Source organism: Acanthaster planci, linkage group LG06, assembly GCF_054643075.1.
Source record: "Acanthaster planci isolate LZ-2023a linkage group LG06, COTS_SCS, whole genome shotgun sequence".
Taxonomy (NCBI): domain Eukaryota; kingdom Metazoa; phylum Echinodermata; class Asteroidea; order Valvatida; family Acanthasteridae; genus Acanthaster; species Acanthaster planci.
The window spans coordinates 21458211-21475574 of record NC_141782.1 but is presented as its reverse complement, the minus strand read 5'-3'; the positions used below and the strand labels follow the sequence as shown (position 1 = coordinate 21475574).

The following is a 17364-nucleotide window of genomic DNA, read 5'->3' as shown; positions in this document are numbered from 1 at the left end:
GATAAGTAACCGACGAGCGTCGTATTTTAATGGAGGCACATTTCCTTTGATGTCTTATTTGCCACTTGTAATCTGGAATCTTAATCAGTTATTAGCTTCCGATTGACCACAAAGACTGATTCTGTCACCTTCCATTCTTGAAACCCTATGATCAGGGAGTGGGAGCTTGGGACAACCAATGGGAACAGCTTTCTGAGTGTGATTGACAGTACTAAATCATTGACGCCCTTTCTCCTAAGTTTTTTGGCACTCCAGGTCACCAGAAGAAATCGAATGAACTTTCACCAAACAGCTCCCAAAGTTTTTGTTGCAATAAAAGCCACTGATAGGTCCTTCTGATGTACATAAGAGATGCCGCATACGTACAACAGATACTGCAGATATACATCAATGTCACGAACATTGACCTTCAAATTAATAGTGTCTAATGGTGTTATCCCCCACTTCACTCTTCGGCCTGGCAAGTCTTCCACGTCCACCTTGCCCCATCCCCCCCGAATACCGGCAAAATTTAGGCAGATGGAGGAATTCATCCATACAGGCCTAAACTGACTGTCCAAATAACACAAATAGGTTGGTAATTTCGAACAACACAAATCAAATCATTTTAAAATAAAAATGTGGAATTTTTTTTCTATTGTCTTAAACTTGGAGACAGTTTTGAAGAGTTGGATGTCTGCTCGCAAGCTCATTATTAATATTTTGTGATCCCACGTTTTTTTATCTTTTACAATAAGACGGGCCATAATCACAAGGGATCATAAAATTATTTATATAAATTCCGAATTTGGGATTGATAGTTTGTGAGTCAGAGTATTTCTTTCACAAAAAGTATTTGGTGTAGTGCAACCATAAGACTCTGTGGGTCCGAGTTGACTCGAGGTGGGTCCGAGTTGGCGTGGGTCCGAGTTGGTCTTGGATCCAAGTTGGCATTGGTCCGAGTTGACCTGATCCCGTACCACTTTAACCAAATGAATAAGCTTACATGTACTCTTACAAAGTCTAACGTAACAATCCGTCACAGTACCGACTCCTCTTTCAACATGTTCACAAGCTTCCGTATGTTGTATAGTTCTCACGCGTAAAATCGAGACGATCACGTGCCCGAACACACGTGATTTTCAACTATTGCTCAGTTGTCACATGGGAACCATTGTTCTGTTGATTGAAGCCCAAGTGTCATACATGTACGTAGTCCTGGTATAGTGCATGTGCATACTTCTTGTCAGAGCTGTTGATGCACGTTGATCGAACTTGGACAGCTGATTGAAGATAACATACACTACCAAAAAAGTCATGCCAGCTTCGTAAGTACATGTATTAAACGCACGGGCTCATATGTACTTCTAGGCCCCTGTATTTATGGCATTTTCTGCTGATGGGGGCGTGTACTGCGGCACCACCCCGACCATGCTCGCAAATGCTGACTCCACTTTGTTGGTTGTGTACAAAGACTTTTAGCTTGGCGTACCGATGTTAGTTCCTCGTTGACATTCAATGTTGAACAAGTAAAGGACTGATAAAAGCCTTATTGTTGATGCTGCATGATGAGTGATTTTGCATAATGGTAGAAAGGCATTGTGGGAAGGAAAAAGGAGTATAAGGCTTATTCGAACGTTAAATAAGTCACATATGTTCACCCCTTCCACTTACTCGCATGTGCTAAAATTCAGCAAAGTCACATTCACTTCCTGGTGCTTGTTGAAATGGTAATGCAAGCCAGCAGACAACTGTACTAAAATCCATCTGCGGAGATCTTCCGCATTGTGTAAAATTTTGCTGAATTTATACCAGAGAAATATAATCAGGATTCAGATTTCATTTTGTGATGTGTTTCTTGTTAATCCTAAGTGACATTTGGCAGGAAATGGGATGAAAGATGTCTGCGGACGTTACATTTCCGAACGTAAAAAAAGGTGTTTTAAAATCAAAATTTTGAATTGTTCTCCAGTTTCTCCACACATGCTGCATATTTTAATAATTGAAAGAGTGTTTGTAAAAGGTTACCATGTTATGTTTAAGCTATTGCGAATTGTCCTTTGTTAGTTTGATCAATTTCAATTTTGGCTGTCTGTCGACAGGTCAGCCATGATTTATGTGTGCACATGTACAGTGTACATGTACACGTACTCCATCAATGCATATATACATATACATGCACTACTACGGACAAATGATTCTCGTACAAAATATTCAATTTGCAATAACTGGAAAATACTACATGTACCGATGTTTTAATTGGGCCTTAATACACACGGCACTTTATTTCGTTTGTTTGGATAAACTGGAGAGATTGTTTTATAATGGGAAAGATCGTGGACGTATTTTCTTTGAAATCTAATCGTGTTTATTTTTTGTAAAAATCACTTTTTCAGAATTTGTTTCAAATTTGAATTTGTGCAACTGGGTTCATATTATACGGTGGTTAATGTTATATTATATCCATTATGTTATTATATCCATGAACTTCATTTGTTTGTATTTTGTTAAAAATAAATGATGGTCTCCATCTGCAGAAAGAAGTGTCAGAATGATGTCCGACATCGCCTGCCTCGAAATAAAGTGATCGAGTGCGCATGTGCTAACTCTAAACTAAGTGGTGCAGAAGGGCATGGGAGTGAACATACGTGAAGTTACCGACATTCAGGATGCACATCCCTGAAAGGGATGCATGTCCTCATTTTTTCTTTGGCTTGGTTCCTGGCCATGATATTAGCACAGAAAATTCATAACAACTCCTGTAAAAATAATAATGATAGTCGTTAAAGTTCTGATAATAAAAAGGAGACGAACACAGCTTAAAGTTTAGAGTCAAGAACATTTTTACTTCCATTAATTATAATTCAAGTACACGTATACATGGATTGAAAGTGAGATTCACACAAAATCAGTTGCACAGAACAATTTAAAAAAAAACCTCTAAATACACCCAACTTGTTTTAAATTATTGAATATATATACATGTGCACACATGTAGGCCTATCGGTTTGGAAAAAAGTTTTTTTTTCCTGGACCATTGCCCATCATGCACTGCTTAGGACGTTTTGCTGTAGGTCGAGGTAATGATGCTTGCCAGACAATGAACTCTGATGGCAACCACAACATATAAGCTTAGCCTGCTTTACAATCAACTGAACACAAGTTTATCGGATGAATTTTTTATTTAAAATCCTTCATTTTGCCACAGATGAATGGCACTTGAAACTCCTCCTTTTTGAGTAAATCTGAAATATCTATTTCGTGAAAATCTTGTGGGGTACCACTTTAGTACCCCACAAGGGTCAAAACTGGCCTTTTAGTGAGGTACCTTCCATTGTTTCAGTATCCCACAAGCCCCTCTATACATGCTCTGGTTTGGCTGTTACGGAATCTTTCATCACAAGTATGGAGCACCTAATGTGTCATGAATACTAAAGACCCCTCTAGCCATATTGTCCCGAGAACAACTTCCTTGTTAGGAGATTGGCATGAGGTGGTGCACAGTCAGCTGGTGCTTTTCCAACCTTGTAAGAACAGCCACACATTTCTTGACCCATGGGAATACATGTACATGTTCATGTAGCTACAACTTTATCAGGTTGCGATATATATATTTTTATACCTTCTATGTCCCTGCGCTTCTAAACGTTAGAGGAATTTACTTTCTCAAGGAGTGACTCAAACTTGGCCTTATTTTTGCAGGCCCGTTTACTCTCAGGGCGGTAACACGCTATCTGTCCATGTTAGTCTTCACGCTGACAATAGGGGACGTCTGCTGACGCGTCTACGAGCCAATCAGGATGTCCCTGCAGGTGCCATTGTGCTGTTGGAGGGAGGAAAGGACATCAACCAGTACTGTACAGATATAGAGCTGGTATTTCGTCAGGTAAACATCATCTGTACACTGTATTGGGTGTTTTGCCTGTCACATAATGTGGACATATATTTAAGTATTGTAACAGTATACGTACTTGTTTGCCAAAGGCTGTGGAAAAATTTCATTACTCCACTCAGGTTGGAATTGAACCCACATCCTCCTGGTTTTCCTGTTACTGGGATGGGTAGTGTGGGTTTTTGAATGGGGGGAGACTCGAATCGGCGAAATGGCTCCCACGGCAACTGTGATGTACTGACTCTTTATTCCGAAAAAGGAAGGCAGAAGATAGACTGCTGAAATGTGTTGTTTACTTTAAAGCACTGCCAAGAGTCGCACTTAAAAAGTTGGCAACCATCACTTAATAAAATAACACTGCCAGTCAACTTTATCAACAAACTTCACGCAATCTGCATCTCAAGTAAGTAGAATGTAATATTTTGGTTGCCACATACTCCTCTGGAAACAGTTCTAAGATCCTTGTGGCCACCACTCCTGTTACTATGGCATACATGTACCTTGGCATGGAACTTGCCTCCCAAGAAGAAACACTAAGAAGGATGGTAATTACGTTATCCTTCCTTCACTGTGTGTATTTTTTTTCCCATTTACAAATTTATATGGGGATTGTGGTGACACCTGGTCTATAATCCCATTATTATCCATTTTGAACATAAATTTCCTTCCTCTGCACCCTCACACCATAAAATTCCACCCCCCCAAAAAAAAAACAGGAAAAGGTGGTGAGCTTTGACCCTACAGCAGTTCTATGTTTGCTTTCAGTAACTGCTCCAAAGGGTAACAAGGCACATGAAATAGCCTTTGGCTTTGCTATCTACTGGGGTAGAATTACCCAGGCACTGCCTTCTGGAAAGCCACTGAGCTTCTAAGTGTGCAGACCACTAATTCAAGTGAGAATTTCTGGCCAGCTCATTAGCATTAAAAGTGCCCCCCCACAGTATCTTTTGAAAAAGGAGATTGTTTGGCCCCCAAAATGATAAGATTGTGTAAATCTTTGCCGGGATCAACTCCCTGGGTCTTTGAGCTTTCATATGAGAGCAGAAGGGCTAAAAACTACGGTTGAAAAATGGTCCTAAGTGCCCAAGAAAGTTGAGGGTTGCCACTTGAAAAATGGCTGCAATCAGACTTTGGAAAAATCACTTTTTGGGGGGTGATTTTTGTTTTGCGGGAAAGATTAAAAATGTAATTGGTTAACCCACAAAAAATTGAAAAGAAATTGAAAGGTAAGTGACCAGACAAGAATTTAATTTGTGTTTCAGAAATCTCAGGGATGTTGGCGTGCGTGCTATTGGGCCCTGAACAGTGCTGATTTTACATTGTTTTCAATGGGGCTTGAATTAGTAGACTGGACCCTATAAGGGGCAGAACAGCCTTCAAAAGGTTGTTTATGGGTCACAGGCAGGGCCTGGGATAGTCATGTTTGTGATATCTGTTGCAGAAAAATTCGGAAAACAAAATCGTTGTCTAATGTCTGACACCACGCAAGAAATACGGTCTCGTTTTTTTGCAACTCACAATGAGCATGCTGGGCCTGATGAGGCCAAATTACTAACACAAGCGGCACCTAAACCTGCACGTGCAGCAAGAAAATGACAACCAACTTGCAGTCCGGGTACTCCATCCTTGAAGGTTAAGGTCTACGTGGTCTCTAAGGACGCTTTAGTTAGCTGGGAAGGGCATACAGACTGTACTTGATTATGGGTCACCGAGAACAGCATCCTCTGTCATGACCTACGGTAGTACGCCTACTCCGTGGTAACTCCATACAGACGCCTAGGTTTTGTCTGTGTTGACGGGACTGCAGACAGCCATGGTGCATGTGACCTTACCATGGTGTATTATTCAGGTCATTGAAATTTATTATGCACGCAATTTAGCAAGTGCTGATTGGTTCCCTTGGAAAGCCGCGGGAAAAATAAAGAACAAGTTAAAACACTGCTGCAAGATTCCCAAGACGTTAGTGCGAGCTGGCGCACAGTCTAATTATGATTCATGAGGAGGCGCACTATGCACAGTGTCCACTATAAAGCACTAACGTCTTGAAACCAAGACTAGGCCTGGGCAAGCTAGGCACCCGTTGATGTAAAAAATACAGAAAGACTCACATCTGGACAATGTTTGTACACAATTGAATTGCACTTGGCCAGGGACAGGCTCAGATTTTTTTTTTGTTCCTGCTTAGGGGAGGCCCAGTAGTTTAAGGTGAACAAACCCATGAATCCAGGCTGTTCAGAGGTACATGTAGGATTACATGGGAGATGATTGCAGTTGGCAGCCTGAGTAATTTTTTCTTATCAATTGATTAGCAAAAGTGGCATATCCAGGGGATGTCAGTGACACTGTAAGCAATAAAACCACTCTGACCACGCTCCAGTCATGGAGGAAACTGAAGACACATGCTCCAACCCAGGCTAAAGCACCTGCTCCCCTCAATATAAACAGGCCATTGGCTAAACCCCCAGGGCCTGATCATGATAAGGGAGTGACCACATGTCTAAGGAATGTCCACCCAGGCACTGCTACCCTACCAAATTATACATGTACATGGCAGGCCTATCTGAACCATCTTGTGCAGAATATGTACATGTACATACATGTACATGTACACAGTACCTGTACAGCACCTTGTGTACATGTACATCAACTCTTTTTAGAGACAATGTACAAACTTTTCCTAGCTATAAAACCTATAGCTATAAAGTTACTAAAAGATTTTAGCGGTAAACAAGATGGAAAACTTCCTTGCTCTGTGCATTATTTAATATTTGGTTACACAAGGCTCAAGTTTCCTAGCTCTATGGTTAAATCATGGAGACAGGAAAACAGATTTCCTTCCTCCATGGTTAAGCATTGAGCAAGGAAACAAAAATTCAGCCACTAACATCAAATCCAAGCATTCCTGTTGACATACTGTCAATTGCTAGACTTGGACAGAAAACTATAAAAAGTCAGATAACACTAGTCGACTGGCAAGACCCCCAAAATAACCCTGACTGTAAAAACTCTAAGTAATCTTCACTCCTTGTTACTTTTAGGAGGATTCAAACTATTCCAGTTTTGGATAATCTAGCACTTCTGATTCTTTACTAAAAAATGAAACATTAAAAACACATACCTGAAAAAAGACTGCAGAAAATTAAGATAAATTGTGCTGAAATGTGTTGGTCACTCTAAAGGCAAGCACACCCAGCATAGCACTTATCTGTACTCCTCAGTCTGCCCACTTGGCTGGACTGTACCATTCTCACTGGTGGGCTTTCTCTCACCCTACACAACCATCAATACAACTTAGGTTCTAGGGTCTTGTTTTAGAAGATGGCTTGTTTGATTCAGATAAGCAACAGGTGCTGGCCTGCTATATGGGCATTGCAAGGAAGGGGAATAATGAGAAATTTGCCCCCTGGCCCAGGGAAGAAAGGTAAGGACAAGATAAGGAAACAAGTAAAGACTAGAGGAATGTGCTTGTGAACAACCACAGAGCTGCTTCTGAATCAGAGCCTTCTCTAAACATAATTTGTATATTTTGTGAGCTATAGTTTATTTTTTTCAATCCGGTTTCATGACCTACTGGTAAAGCATGTCTCTCTAGGCTTGATCCTGTTAACACCAACTTGTGTACTTCGTAGAAGTTCATTACGCCGAAACATTCAGTCTTCTGACGTGGGTCATGTTTTGACTTAGTAAAAATCACCCTAACCCCCATCCTCCCACTAGATTGACGTGTATAAATGGGCATTGCGCAATCGCCCACTTTTCGCCCTCTGAATCCCAATGTTTTCTCAAAAACCGCTGCGAACTGTCTGTGACATTGTTCATTGTTACAAATGAAGAGAAAGAAAGGCATTTTGAGGAGTTTCTGTTCCCGTCTCTTGAAAAGTGTCCCATACTTCACCATCGCGACCCACCATCGCGGCCCAGAGAACGAAAACAATAGCTGCTTTGGCAGTGTGGCTGCAGCAGCTAAAAATGATATGCAATGAAAGGAAATGGAATGAAAATCATCAATATTCATCAATATGAAAACAAACATGTCTCAACTACTATTTATTGTGAAAACAATTGACTGGTAAGATTCTCAAATACTGATATGCCCAAGGGAATAAACAAAAAGGGGGGGTCTAAATTGGGACCTTGAACCCTGGCCATCCTGTGCTCCCCTTTCAATATTTTTATCAGTTCCCAGTGAACCTAAAATGGGAGTTCGGAGCACCGCCACCCATGAAAATTTTGAGTTGTATACATGTAATTCTTTTATTGCAGAGACCTTCACATCTGTGTACAGTTTGTTCAATCTTTTCTGTTTATTTCATTTTTTCTCGGTGAGAACATGTATGGTTTCACCCCCACACTCTTCACTGATATGTAGATTCTCTGGAGGTTTGACACTTTTTTCTTTTTGAATCTGCACTTTGAAGGAATCATTCTTCATGTGGACTTTTGGTGTTGAGCTTCCGGGTTTCTATGGTGCTGTGGCCGTGGATACGGGGAAGACAGTGCTGTTTGCACCCAAGATACCAGAGGCATACATTGTGTACATGGGAGAGTGAGTTTAACTTATGATGTCATTTATAGGTCGGCGAGTAATATATGGTTGCTGGATTAATCCATCAGTATATCATTATCAATAATTTGGTTACAATTTTCCTTTTTGATTCATCAAAATTCACTTCTTGAAAATGTTGGCTTCTTATTAAGTGGCGACAGAGAATAGTTAAATATCTCTAACACTCTCCAGCAAGATACTTTAGACAAAAAGTTGGATGCATGCTAAAAAACAATAACTTGTTTGAATTTCTGAACCACAAACAGGGCATGAAATTTTAACGAGCTGTGTTTTTTTCACCAAGAGCCATTCACACCATACTTGTATGTACATGTACATCGTACATCCTACATGTGCAAATGCAGTTTATGCATTCATTCATTCATTCTTTAGTAACTTTTTACCGTTACAAAAGAAAGTAATAATAACTTATAATTCTTTGTCTTTGTAGTCACATGTTCATCTACCTGGAGTGGTTTTTTAATTTGTTGATAATTGACTTGGAGATAAACTGCATATGTAGGCTTAAAGAAAGGACCAAAATAAATGCTATTTTGCAACCTTTCCTCTTTAGCTTGCCATCCAATGAAGTTCTCAAAGAGCGATATGCAGTAGATGAGGTTCACTATGTGGAAGAGGTACATAGTTATTTTCTGATTAAGTTGACAATGTGCACTAATTAAATCTCTTGAAACGGTCATTGTAAGTTTAAAAGCAAGTGCTCTGAGGAAAGATTATTTAACCCTAACAGTCCTCAGATCCTCCAAAGTTTTTTTTCACATGTTGTATGGAGTTTGGTTGAAAGCAATGAGAACTCCTAATCTTATAATGTGTACATTAGTACTGTTAATATACAAAGTACATGTAACGGGTAACTGCAGGACCAGTGCAGGGGCAATCATGATACATGTTAACTCTATTTTACTCATGTTTCAGATTGTAACTGTACTGGAAGCAATGAAGCCTAGTACACTTCTTACTCTGGTAAGCTACAGGAAAGATTCTATGGAGCATTTTATGGAGTTGTTTAAAAGACCCCCCCTCCGGAAGAAAAATTGTGCCTGTTTTAGGAGAAAAAAATGATATTAATCTTAAGCTTGATTCACAGCCTAGAAGTTCTTGTGCTTGTAAGTGCATGGAGATTTCAGTTGCTGCATCACTGCTGTAAGCAGATTTTCTTGCTGGAGTTTGCATGCACTTCCTTACAGCTACCATGAATTAAGCAAAACCTGCGCACTTACGTGTACAAGCTGTGCCCACAATCTGCTGTTCATTTTCTGCCATGTCTGTCTCCTACAGAAAGGCGTCAACTCAGACAGTGGGTTAACATCACATGAGGCAGTATTTGACGGCATCGACAAGTAAGACTGGTCTTTTGACAAATTAATCCTGAAACAAGCTGGGTTTATTTTCCTAAATGTAAAAGTGAACATTTCACCTATCAGCAATCAAAATTTTACCAAAAATCTTAACTTGCGAGATAGTGACAGACATACATGTATGTACGTAATTTCTGGCAGAAATTTTGAAAGATCAAGGTTAAGAATAGATCAGGTGTTTTGAAGAACTTGTTGAATAGAAAGGTAATGTATCAAGGTTATTGTCGGATAATGGTGGTTTTGGTTTCAGCATGCATTTACAGCACATCTAGCACACTTTCTGTGCGGACTGAATTGTTTATTTGGACTTCGGGTAGCATTGTTCCTCAAACGTTCCTAAAGGGTATTAGTATAAAATTGTATTCATCTTTGACATGTCCATGAAATGGATAGGTCAAAGATGAACATAATTCAAGCAGTTGTATATTTGGTGTTTGTTTGTACATGTATTTCAAGAACAAAGGTCCCTTCTTTAAACGCTTAAGACTGCAACAAGGTTCAGATCAGATAAAAAATTATTGTTGGCATGTACAGTTTATAAACCTGTAATGTTGCATTGTACATGTATATGTTTAGGAAAAAAATCCTTTTTTAAATCGGATGAAATATGAAGACTTTTTCCCTCAGGGCAAGCTTTGAAACCCAGCATCCCTTGGCAGCTACCGCCTCTTAACTTGCTGTCTGCAACCTTAGGCTTGTATTTGACTTCCAAAAAGCACCATAAAAAAAACTGCTTAGTCTTGAAGCATCAAGTTGTGTTTATGTTTGCCAAAGTTACAAACCACTTCAATTTCTTACATTATTTTAATCCTGTTTTATTTTGGCAGGTTTAAAGTGAATAACGCTCTCCTTTATCCTGAAATATGCGAATGGTAAGCTCAGATTTTACTCTTAAATCATTTTAACATAAATTTGTTTTTGCATCTGAAATTAATTTGCAAAGTCAGATGGACCATCAGGTTGCTGAACCGAAATTTTAAGTAGTTTGATTACTGGGCCAGAGTTCTGTCCTTTGCTCTGTTTGTAGTCGTGTCTTCAAGAGCGCGGGTGAATTGGAGATCCTTCGCTATGTCTGTGCTCTGAGTTGTGAGGCTCATAAGGATGTCATGCGCAAGGCTCAGCCTGGTCTGATGGAATACCAGCTAGAGAGGTAGGCCATTGGCTGTGTGCAGGAACAGTAGAGGGCACTATACAGTATGTTCTACCAACCATATACCAACCTATATGTTCGATTTGATGCTTACATGACTTTTATGCTTTCTTAGAGGTGGCCAAAGTAACCGACCTGCCGAGTGGGTTATCTGGGGAAGTATCCCACAATGCAATGCATAAAAACTCTGAAGGAAAATTGATGCCATTGTAAAAAGTCTAGTTGATTGTTCAGGTCCATTTAACCAAGGTTATTTGTATCACTGATTACCAATAGCTACCTCACAGTATCTGAATGCACAGCAGGGAATGGGGACCATGAGTTACCATGACAACATTTGATGGTAATTCGACTAGAGACAATCATTCTTTAGTCCAAACTATACTAACAGAATAGACATATTTTCAAGATAACGGCAAAACCCGTTATATAAAGGATAGACATAGATTCCACGTTGGTCACTACAGTCACTTAGTGGCCAAGCGGCTCTTTTTTGTCATTATTTAATATTGTTGTTTAGGGTCATCGTGTCATGATTCGTCCACTGGTTACCCCATAATCCTTGCTCAGTCCTTAGATGTATTGGTTCACGCAAACCAACTTACGTGGAGTTCATGCAGTCCATGATAATTGAATGTACATTTGATGTTTCCACTCAGTACATTCCGGTACCATGTGTACTACCATGGCGGATGTCGCAAAGTGGCCTACACCTGCATTTGTGCCAGGTAAGGACACCTACACTGTACATCTTGGTAACTCTTGGCATTAAGCCAGCCATTCAAGCTATTCAAGACCTGAAATCTCTCATTTCATTTCTCATTTTTGAGTTTCTTTAACATTTCTCATTAAATTCAGTTAATGTTGAACCGTCTGACATCTTGTTCAGAATTTTGGTTTCCAAGTCTTTTTGAATGTGTCTTTAATCATTGTAGTGGACACAACTCTTCTGTCTTACACTATGGACACGCCGGAGCACCCAACAACAGGCAAATCCAAGATGGAGACATATGGTGGGTCTCATTTTATCACACAAATGTGAAATGTGTACTTATTTTCTGGGCACTGGTTTGACTTTGCTGTCTTTGGAATACTTTTGGACCATTTAATAAGAAACAATCTGGACATCATTTATGAACATAACCAAAGGCCATATCTTTTCATTAAAACAATGGATAGCCAAAATTCTTAACCCTTGCCCCGAATCTAGTGTTGCAGCCCAGTCAATGTCGTACACGTCCGACCTATCTGTTTTTTGTTTTCCACCACAATGTACTGATATTTCCTATGATAAAATACTAGTGTCATGAAAACAGAGAGGTTTGCTTTGAACAGAGAAAGTCACAGATACATTCCTTTTTACTTGTCAAGTCTGAAGTAATTTTCTCCCAAGTTAAGAAAGTCACAAATCTTTTTCTCAAGTCAAAGGCAAACATTGTGACCTTAGTGCAACTCAAGCAATTCAATAATAGTGCCAACGACCATGCCTGTTGATTTTGGTATCATGAAATGGACAAACTGTATCATTATTTTCGCACAAACTCAGTTTCCTAAACAATTGTTGTGTCCTGCAGCACCTTAGACATGGGAGGAGAATATTACGGATATGCCGCCGACATCACAATTGCCTTTCCTGCCAATGGCAAATTCACGGCTGACCAACGCATTATCTACGAAACCGTTCTGAAGGCGAATCATGCTGTGCTCAATGCAATGAAACCAGGTACAAATCTACAAGATCCATGTAGTTGAAATCTGTCATACAAAGTTGTGAAAAACTTTCACATGGGGAAAATGTCAGCACTTGAGAAATGGGTTTTAAATAAGCTATTTTTGTATGTTGCACCCTTTTCCAAAAAAATCTCATCCTCATCAGTCTGTTACTTTGGATTTGGAGGTTGGCGACAAAAGTTGAACTAGTTGTAGGACAAGCTCACTTCTTGTGCCTGTGTGATTGACTAATGAGAGTGCAAGGAAGAAAGAAGTTAGTGAAATTTCTGGGTATGGAGTTGCTGTCAGTGAAATAGCATGTCTGATCTGCAATTTTACCATGACACATTTGATCCACGCTTGCAGGTGTCCTGTGGCCAGACATGCATTGCCTAGCTGAGCGGACTATCCTTGAGGAGCTGAAACGACATGGCCTAGTCCAAGGTGACGTTGATGAGATGATGAAGGTGTACCTAGGAGCTGTCTTCATGCCCCACGGCCTGGGACACTTCCTAGGATGTGACACCCATGATGTTGGTGGCTACCCAAAGGTGAAACTAGAAAGCAGTTTACTAAGAAAAGAGACCTCTTTAAATACGTCTCTGTGGAAGTTTTTACTGATGCAGGGAACCTTTGAAACCTTTGAATGATCCTTTTTCTTTTCAAACATTTTAATGCACCCATACTTACCTCCTTGCTGAGACAGGCCATAACCGAGTTAGTTTATCTCTACACGCCTGAATATTGTTCTTACACTGTTACTAATGGAAGCAGTGTGCATTCCTGCAGGCAGATTGAGGCTATGCCTGAAACAGGCTTCTCAGAGCTCGGGCTACCTATGAGTATTGACTGTCAGCATGTAGCCACTTGCAACCAGCAAAGATCTAGACCTAGATCTAGACACAAGAAACTGCCTTTCAATACAGTGCACCGACAAGAGATAACCGCAAACAGGCCATTTCTCACACAGCATCTGCCTTGATGTTTGCTCGTTTTGCAGACGATGTGTTGCACAAGGATGAAGCAGAGTTTACTTGTTTTAGATGCACATAATTCAAATTAAAATGTCTTCTTTTAGTCAGTAACAATTGACAAGGCTTATATATGTGTAAATGATGGTGTGGCACTGCATGCATCTACAAAGAAATAATGATTTTACTCTGAATAGGGTATGTTAGCATACTTTGTATAATGAATCACCTTTGAAAACTTGTCTGAAAATGCTGTGAAACTGTAAGGAGGTGATCCTAACCACTAATACATAGCATGTCTCATTTCAGTACAAGAATTTGGTTTCTTCTGACGGTAAAATTTTATCTGATTCAAGGAGCCTAAGCTTACCTAGGATTAATAATGGCATTTATTTGGTAGGGTGTGGAAAGGATCCAAAGGCCAGGAATTCGCAACCTTCGGACGGCTCGTGTTCTGGAAGCTGGAATGGTTATCACCGTTGAACCAGGGTGCTACTTCATTGCAGCTGTAAGTGTGACTTTATTCTAAGAGTTTTTCCCAAACAGCCAAAACGCAGACCTGTTTGTTTGATTCCAATTTTAACTTCTGTCAGTTGGGAGAAGCATAGTTGAGTAGTAGAAATTGGAGAAACTGGAGCAGAACAAAACTTTTTCTTAAGACCAAAGTACTCTTCGTGATTAAATCTTGGCTGGTATTGTCATCAAATTTACATACTGCATTTTGAATGAAGTTATTGTAAGGCCACTTGAAATGATGTATTAAGAATAGTAGCTACACTTCTAAATTTCATTACAATTGGGTTCATGTCCTTACAAATGTTTACATTGTAGACTCTGGAACCAGCCTTGAAAGACCCCCAAATGAAGCAGTTCCTTTGTCCTGATGTCTTGGAAAGATTCAAGAGCTTTGGTGGGGTGAGTGTTAGCTCTTCAGCATTGGCTTACGTTTCTCACTGACATGGATAAAGTCTTCAGTGTTCTGTTTGAAAAAAAGGTTGAAATTTGCAGAAGACTGAATGTAGATATAAATCAGATTTGAACGCTGATCGTGATTCCATCATAGCACAGAACTAGAACTTTGAACTGAAGAACAGACTAAAATGACAACACTGTATGACCGTATGTCAAAGCTCTTGTGTGTGGCATACACCGGCTTACATTTAACAAATGTTGACTGCTGTGATATAAAATTTTAAACACCCGAGGGACGCACAGCACCCTGAGGTGAAGCCAAAGGCGCTATGCTTGCCCAAGGCTGCATCGGCTTTGCCTCGGGGCACTATGCATCCCACGGGTATTCAAAACGTCATATTCCACATCACAACAGTCATCAATTGTTTTGTCATACCTCTGTCTTAATTATGTTGAGGCTGAGGAATTTATCCACAGAAACAAGCTCTGAATTTTAGAAGTTAAGTAGACAAATAGGCCTACTGTCAAACTATATAATTAACATAACAGACTTTAACAACATCGTCTGCATATCCACTGTTTCCTCACTTTCTTTAATTGCTTAAACTTTTATGTGAAAGTAGTGCGGGTACCAGTGAGTACAAGTTCACATATCATGTACTCTTGTTAGCCGTCCCTGCATTATCTTATATGCTGCAAGGATGGGAATGAGTCTGTTATACTGGTGCGACCAGTGATCAAATTCCCTGGTAGCTAATGCTAAAACGTATCACAGGTATTGTGCAAAACTGACTAAATGAGTGACAACAGTCGCTCTCGAACTTCCCGAAGCTCTTCTGTCGTGTGCGCATCCACGTGCTATCCGCAGAGTTAGATGTCTTATGGTGAGTGTGATATGCAGATATATCGCCCTGTCATGTTTCGTTCTGCACCAATGAACAGAGAGTATCCAAGACAGAGGTATGACAATAATAAATGCTTAAACGGCATGATGCGTGCACAGCTAATTATCTGAATGTTGGGCTACTGTGAACACGGAACACAAGAATACCACAAGAATACCAAAACTCACTAAGGTTACCCTCACGCAGTCAGGGTCCAGACGGGAAAAAAAACTGACCCTGAAAAAATTCAGGGTCCAAAAGTGTGACATTTTTGTGTCCCTGTTACCCCTGACCTGAGTAATTTGACATGGAAATATCACTGAAATTGTTGTTGATTTATGTTGTCATTTCTATTGTTCTCATGGTCATAGTCATCTTTGTCAGGGCCACCATTAAAGTTGCCTTGATTCAAATACAGGTCCGAATTGAGGACAACGTTTTGGTGACTGAAAATGGAGCTGAGAACCTGACTGCCTTTGTTCCCAGAGAAGTGGCAGAGATTGAGACTCTCATGGCCGAGGGACAGTCGACGGATTAACATCATCTCTGTTTCTGCTGACATCTGGGCTTGATAGGGGCTTAACTGAGGCGGTTTATTTTTGCCACTGCCTGGAGGGATCCGTCATTAGTGGCATAATTTGAGTACATTTTTTGAGGGTATACTTGGGGGGCCCACATTTTCTGGAAGCAAGCACTCCATGGTTTCTGTCACAATTAAAACAACGACCAAGGCAGACTGTTGCCCGAATTTTTCCATCTTTAATTTCTGAATGGGGAGGGGGCCCATATGAGGCCTCAGGCCTTGAGTGGGGGTGCTTCGGCCCCCTCCAGTTACACCACTGGGGATGATGCAGAATCCCTGAAGTTTCTTTTGTGCTGCAAGTACCAAGGGGCGTTATCCATTTGAAAAATTGGTAGGGGTTGTTTCCATTTGAAAAATTGGTAGGGGTTGCTGTACACTTGGTGTAACTGCTCACAATGAATACTTGCTTGGTAACACTAACATACTTAATTACTCCTATCCGGAAGGGGATGTATGATACACAAAAATTGACCTCATGGGATGATGACGTCATCAGTTGACAAGTCATGTGACATGAAATGTGCATGTGCAAGTCTGCGAAGCCCACATATCCCTGTCTTGTGTTCATTTTAGCATAAACTGCACTTCCGTAGTGGCTTGATCTGTTAATTTTCTGTAAAATTAAAGACACTTTAAGAGATCTTGAATTATCCGCCCTTTCAATTTCTAATTTTGCTGCTTCGTATTGTCTTGAAGAGAAATAGATGTTAGGATCAGCATTTCTTGAGGGCCAGAATAAAAATCCGAGAAAGGATAATCCTATGTCTCATCCCCCGTTGGTCAAGAAATGAACAAGGATATATCCTCCTCATTTTTGTGAGGTTTACACCCTTAGATGAAACTTAAATCTGAAGTCTGTCTGGGCAACACAAACTTAAAACAAATCCGATGTCTCACCGACTTTCTTAAATACAGATTCATCTCATTAGAGACACTTGGTAAATGAGCATTGGACCTTTCAACAGCCCTTTTATGTGTCTGATTTCAATAAACACTGAAGCTGTTAAAATAATTCATAATGAAGCAATACCATTTTGACAGGTTTTAAGTTGATACACTGTACACACTGTGCTACTCTTCAACTTCATTGGCTCACAATTTTTATGTGGTCAGGATTTACAGCTTACTGTTTTCCATGATAGAACAATAAAATGCCTAACAGAAAGTGCTTTATAATCCTGAATGGTCCTTTACATTTATGCTTCGACCTAAGTCCACACTTGAGGTTCATTCCTTCACACTGTTGCAAAGCCAAATGGAATAAGTCAACACTCTCCATTTATGTTATGGTTTTTGTGTTAAACACACGTTCTGCGTAACTGATCCTTTTTAATATTTGCTACAAAATAAGTCAACTT

At 40.0% G+C, this 17364-nt stretch overlaps 1 protein-coding gene across 3 annotated transcripts; it reads left to right on the top strand.

Annotated features, from left to right (window-relative positions):
• The first annotated feature begins 1167 nt into the window (after positions 1-1167).
• Positions 1168-17182, top strand: pepd (peptidase D). 3 transcript variants are annotated; one of them, XR_015425556.1, is made up of 16 exons: positions 1607-1709; positions 3682-3865; positions 8290-8417; positions 8992-9055; positions 9354-9401; positions 9717-9778; positions 10624-10668; positions 10824-10946; positions 11606-11674; positions 11882-11959; positions 12521-12669; positions 13023-13207; positions 14028-14135; positions 14459-14542; positions 15842-17074; positions 17120-17182. XR_015425556.1 is itself a non-coding variant. In XM_022236396.2 (15 exons), the coding sequence occupies exons 1-15, from the start codon at positions 1297-1299 to the stop codon at positions 15959-15961; spliced, it is 1458 nt and encodes a 485-aa protein (XP_022092088.1). In that variant the 5' UTR covers positions 1168-1296; the 3' UTR covers positions 15962-17182. The 3 variants fall into 3 exon arrangements, 2 of the variants coding, with proteins under 2 accessions (XP_022092088.1, XP_086993749.1); XM_022236396.2 differs by lacking the exon at positions 1607-1709 and adding an exon at positions 1168-1307 and having other exon boundaries at positions 15842-17182; XM_087137623.1 differs by having other exon boundaries at positions 15842-17182.
• The last annotated feature ends 182 nt before the right edge of the window (positions 17183-17364 follow it).